Source organism: Rhinolophus ferrumequinum, unplaced genomic scaffold (assembly GCF_004115265.2).
Source record: "Rhinolophus ferrumequinum isolate MPI-CBG mRhiFer1 unplaced genomic scaffold, mRhiFer1_v1.p scaffold_71_arrow_ctg1, whole genome shotgun sequence".
Lineage (NCBI taxonomy): Eukaryota > Metazoa > Chordata > Mammalia > Chiroptera > Rhinolophidae > Rhinolophus > Rhinolophus ferrumequinum.
Genome location: NW_022680434.1, coordinates 27,276 through 32,397, shown reverse-complemented (window position 1 = coordinate 32,397; position 5,122 = coordinate 27,276). Strand labels below are relative to the sequence as shown.

The following is a 5,122-nucleotide window of genomic DNA, read 5'->3' as shown; positions in this document are numbered from 1 at the left end:
AGTCAGTGGCAGAAAGTGGGGAAGGGGGAGCAATCAGAATAGAACCAGTTGTGGTGGGAGTGATGAGTGAGGCAGGGCTGCTCTAAACCCACCAAGTGAAAGGGAAGTCAAAGTATTCATTTAACATTCACTTAATAAAACTAAAGGAAAAGAATTTCACTAAGAGTAGTGATAGGTAGGCTCACATTTTCTCTCTAAAGTCAACTGGTCTTTGTCTTCACAGAAATAATGTGGGAGTCGACGTATGTTAAACCAGGACAGGCTGCCTCATTAACAGCACGGATGAGTTCTGGAGATGTTTGGGGGCTTTAAAATGTGTCCTCTTCGTAAGCACCGGTAAACAGTCTCGACTGTTATGAACTACAATTCAACAAAGCCTCTGACAGTTGGTCATCAGAGATGGACAAGGCCAGTTGATCCCCCAGAGGGAGCTGGCATCTCGAGAAAGCTGGCCACCTCTGTGCCCAGAGAAGAGCTGCTCAGCTCTCTGAGCTTTTGGAACAGTCCTCACTGTGGGCAGTGCCCCTCTCTGCAGAGGTACAGGAAGTTACAGGACACATATATGGGGAAGGCCACATCTTGGTTCTCCAGGTTCACTACCACTAGCTCTTGGTCTTTTCTCAGGGCAAGGATCTGGTATTCTGTGTCCTTCCTGAAAACGGCGCTTCCAGCCCTGTCCAAGGAAGCCAAGCGCAGGCGGAATGCAATCTTTCTCTGCCAGAGTAGACTGACCCTGAGGCCACAGCATCTGTTCAGCACGCTGCGCCGGAAAATGATGCGCCGGTTGTTGTAGGACACCACCAGGTCCCAGCCAAAGTTGAAGCCAGTCCACCGCCAGCTGCAAATCTCATCCCTGCGGAGCTGGGCCCCACAGCGCATGCTGTTCCCCTGGAGGTGAGACACGTTGACGTTAATGGGCTCGAGCTCCCTGATTTGCTCGGCGCGGAGGAAGGCAAGCCACTGCTTTTTATACACTGGTGTGAGCCATGCAGCAGGGATCACTGCATCCTGGTCGATGGTGCGTGCTGACGGCAGGTCGCAGATTATGTAGGCCAGCCGCAGCTGCTGGAACACTGGCACAAAGGCTCTGCCCTGCTGGGTCTCCAGGAAAGGGGTGCCCTCCAACTCCCTCTTGGACCTGAAAAACCACGAGTTGGCGTCTGACAATAAGGCGCGGCAGGGACCTGTCCATGTGGGCTGCAGTTGCAGGAACATCCACTTTTTCAGCTTGGTGTACACATCCATCTCCACCTCCATCACGAAGAGCTCTGAAGAGGCGATGAGCTCTTTCATGAGATCCAGGCTGATTTCCCGCAATAGCTGCTCACTACGCTGGGTCATCAGGTTGTCCAGCAGCCACTGGAAGCACATGGTCTTGATGTTTTGGAGGCCGTAGCTCTCAGCAGAGTAGTAGTAGCTGCACACTGTCTGGGCGCTGACTGTCTCCTTCATGACTTCCCCACACTGCTGAATTAGCTTGTCCAACTGCAGCATGCTGGCTGTGGCCAGGATGGAGACAACTCGGCTGGGTGGGACGCACACGGAGTCTTGGTACAGGGAGCCTAAAGCCTTGTGAAGTGCTTCACGATCAATGTTCTCGTCAGGCATCTGCAACTCTATAGTATTCATGGTTGCTTCCCTCCAAGCACCACTGAACATGCTAGCGAAGTAACCTGACTGGCATAAGTAGACTCTGTGCAAGTTCCACGCCTCCCCTAGTGCGCGGATCTGCACATCACTGTCTTCCCCCCTTAGGAAGAGTGCCTCATAAACGGACTCGGAACTGTCTTTGGCGCGCTTCCTGGGGGGCTCTTTTTCGTGAGGCCCTCCTGTGTCTGACTTCCGCTTGAGGCCTAACTGACTGGTAGTAGGTCCGGCCTCTTCACTCTCGTCCTCCGCCTCATCTAACGCGGCCATGGCTGCCTCCACCATCTCCTCCTCCTCCCCACCGGCACTTGGCTGCCCTGGGGCACGCCTCCCCCAGCCCCAGAGCATCCGGCTGCTTAGTGATCCCATGGCCTTTATGTACCTTATAGGCGCAAAAGACACGCTCCCTCACAAGGCGCAGCTCCCACTGGCACTAGCTCAGCCCAGAGTGCTTCTGGGTACAGCTGACGTCTGCTTTCACGTCACCCAGGACGTCGAGCTAAGTCCCACCCCATCCGGCCCCGCCCCGCAGGAAACCTGCAAGCCCTCCCAGGAAGACCACTGTGCACCTTTCCCTCCTGGGATGATTGCCTCTGGGCTCACTTCACAGACTGATGATTTAATGGAGGACTTTTTGTGAAAATTCTTCTCTTTGTCTTAAAGAACAATTCACTTTTTTCCATCTGAAATATTCAGTGATCATTTATGGAGAGAATTACATCTTGACCCTAATTTTTTCCTCCAGTAACCCTATTTCCCATAATAACTTCTAAGGCTAACTCATCACTTGAGGCTGTGAAGCCATTTCCTGTGATAAAGGTTGTAACTTTTGCCACAGTCTTTGCTTTGCTCTTTAACTTTTGTTTTTAAATAGAGTTCCCAGTTTTAAATCCATTTTAATCTCTCTCTCTCTCTCTCTCTCTCTCTCTCTCTCTCTCTCTCTTTCTCTCAGTCTCTTTCTCTCAGTCTCTCTGTCTTGTGTGTTGTGTGTGTGTGTCTGTGTGTGTGTGTGTGTGTGTGTGAGAGAGAGAGAGAGAGAGAGAGAGAGAGAGAGAGAGAGAGAGAGAGAGAGAGAGAGAATCAGCTACTTTTGGGGCCATGCCTCCGTTTTAAAGAGATACAGAAAGCTTTAGCTTAGGGAAGGAAGATCTGAAGTTCCCAGAATAACGTTTAGCCTTATTTATGTTGTTGTTGTTGTTGTTGTTGTTGTTGTTTCTCTCCACCTGTTTGAACATCTTGAGCTCTCTGCCTGTGACACTTTCCCTGGTTCTTGCAAACAACTGCCCATTCTTCAATGTCTGAGATCTGGCTCAAGGCTGACTGTTTCTCAACGTCCAAGGCAGAGAGACAGCTTTCCTTAACTGTAATCCCATTATGCCTTGATCAAACATTTATCCCCACAGGGCCGCAGGAATCTGGATTACTAGCACCAGGCACCAGGCCAAGCACATAAGAAACTTACAATGAAAGAAAATACATGTGTTTTTTTTCCTTTTCATTTTTGAGGAAGGAGGAATATTAAATACTATACAGATAAATGTAATACTCTTAAAAAATGATGGGTTGTAGAGAGAGTATGGACGGACCTCTTCATGGCAAGGAAAGTACAATATTAGGAGAAATACATACATTTTCTGAATTGGCAACATGATTTACTGAAAAGATATAAGTCTAAGAAATGGTTATTTTAATTACCAAAACATCTCCTGATGCTGGGAAGCCTCTTAGGTCATTTGACACTGCCTGAAGTAGAAAGTTCCCTAAATTTGTATATTGCAGTATAACGGTATGTTACATGTTCAATGTTCTCTTATGGGGCTCTACCGAAAGGCTGATTGAGAGTGTCTAAATAAATTGTGCAATAGGAAAATATGTTGAGAGTGCACAAAAAGGAGAGTGGAGGGGAAAATATGTAGCTTAAGGCCTCAGCCTCCAAAGCTTATCTGCACCTGTAAGATAATGGGTCATTGTCAAGAAGCTATGGAATGGAGGCAGTGAGGGATTCCTTGATTGTGCCGGGTCTGGATGAGTGATGAAGGAAGCTCTGCTTATTCAAAAAGAGATGGCTCTGAGCCACACACACAGGAAGAACATTTATGTGAAATATAGACTGAATTGGTTGATAAACAATAATCAGTTTAATTTAAGAACAATGGAAGTTGCTATAAAATTAAATATGAAGAATTAGCTTTCCTGCTTGTAAAAGTAAAAGGTGTGTTTATAGTCAATCTCAGTAGTCTCATCCAGTTCCCAAGAAGCGTTTTTTCAAGTATGGGAAGACCAAAGGAATTTAATAACAGTGATAGGTGAGGATCCAGTCAGAGATATCTCATTAAAGTCACAAGAAGCTGTTCTGGGATAACTTTCACAGGTTGTGCTTAGACCCACGCAGAGGAATTCAATAGATGGGCAAGGTACAAGAATTCAATGTTGCCCACATCTGGCCCAGTCGACACCATGTGCCCACACCATATGCAGCTACTACTACTCTGCTGAGAGGTACAGCCTCCAGAACACCAGGACCATGTGCATCCAGTGGCTGCTGCACAACCTGACGACCCAGCATAGTGAGCAGACACTGCGTCAAGTGCTGCAAACTACAAAAGAGCAAAATAGAACTTAAGGTCTAGGCAATAAATTTTAATCTAAGTGTAGCTACCTTCCTCATCTGAATAAATGAATAGAAAGACATCGATAATGGTTAAGAGATAATAACAAAAAAATGTTTGCTGAAAGTTGTACTTCCTCAAGTGTTGTGTTTCAGAAATAAAAATTTGCCTCTATAGGTATTCTGATCATCTAATGTCTTATAGGGTGTAGAAACATATGAGGGGCAGAGGAATATTTGTCTGTTCATGGTGTTCTGAAGATAGGCAGCATTTTTTCTAGTAGGCAAGACAATTAAATTTACCTCATATTTAGAAAATAAGTGGCTAATTGATATATGAACAGTCTTTGGGAATAATTTGATCTAACAGTGCAGGTGAAAGTTTGGTTTAGACTGTGAACACATTTTCCACACCAATTGTTATGATTACATGCCCAGGTTAGACACCAAAGGATTAATTCACTCCAAATAGTAGCAAAATTCAACTATGAAATTTGGCTCAAGGCCTAGGGGCAGGGAAACATGACGCAGCGGAAAGGATGAAAACAATCTGTACTAATTCATGCTAAGATCGGAATACCTCAAAGATCCTTCCTTCTCTGAGAAGTATTCTCACATAAGCACAATGCATGACATTGCCGATACCTGTCAATTATTTTTAAAAACAAAAACAAAAACACAAGGCAATGCTAAAAATAAGAAGCTACAAGCAACCAATGGTTTTGATTAGCATGTTTGAAGTACGTGGAATTGTATGAAGAACTGTGGCTGTAAGTGAATTAAAATTTTCCAAGCACTCATGAACAGTATGTTTTGGGTCAAGGCAAGTGCTTGAGTCTGGTCCACCAGCAGAAGAGGAGACTACCT

The 5,122-nt window shown here is 45.8% G+C and overlaps 1 protein-coding gene across 1 annotated transcript; it reads right to left on the bottom strand.

Annotated features, from left to right (window-relative positions):
* Positions 1–231: 231 nt before the first annotated feature.
* LOC117020057 (germ cell-less protein-like 1) lies at positions 232–2,520 on the bottom strand. Its single transcript, XM_033102258.1, has one exon. The coding sequence runs from the start codon at positions 2,014–2,016 to the stop codon at positions 508–510; it is 1,509 nt and encodes a 502-aa protein (XP_032958149.1). The 5' UTR covers positions 2,017–2,520; the 3' UTR covers positions 232–507.
* Positions 2,521–5,122: the final 2,602 nt, after the last annotated feature.

Bases quoted from the DNA above. Each gene is read 5' to 3' on its own strand.
- LOC117020057 (XM_033102258.1), bottom strand. From the start codon at position 2,016: ATGGGATCACTAAGCAGCCGGATGCTCTGGGGCTGGGGGAGGCGTGCC.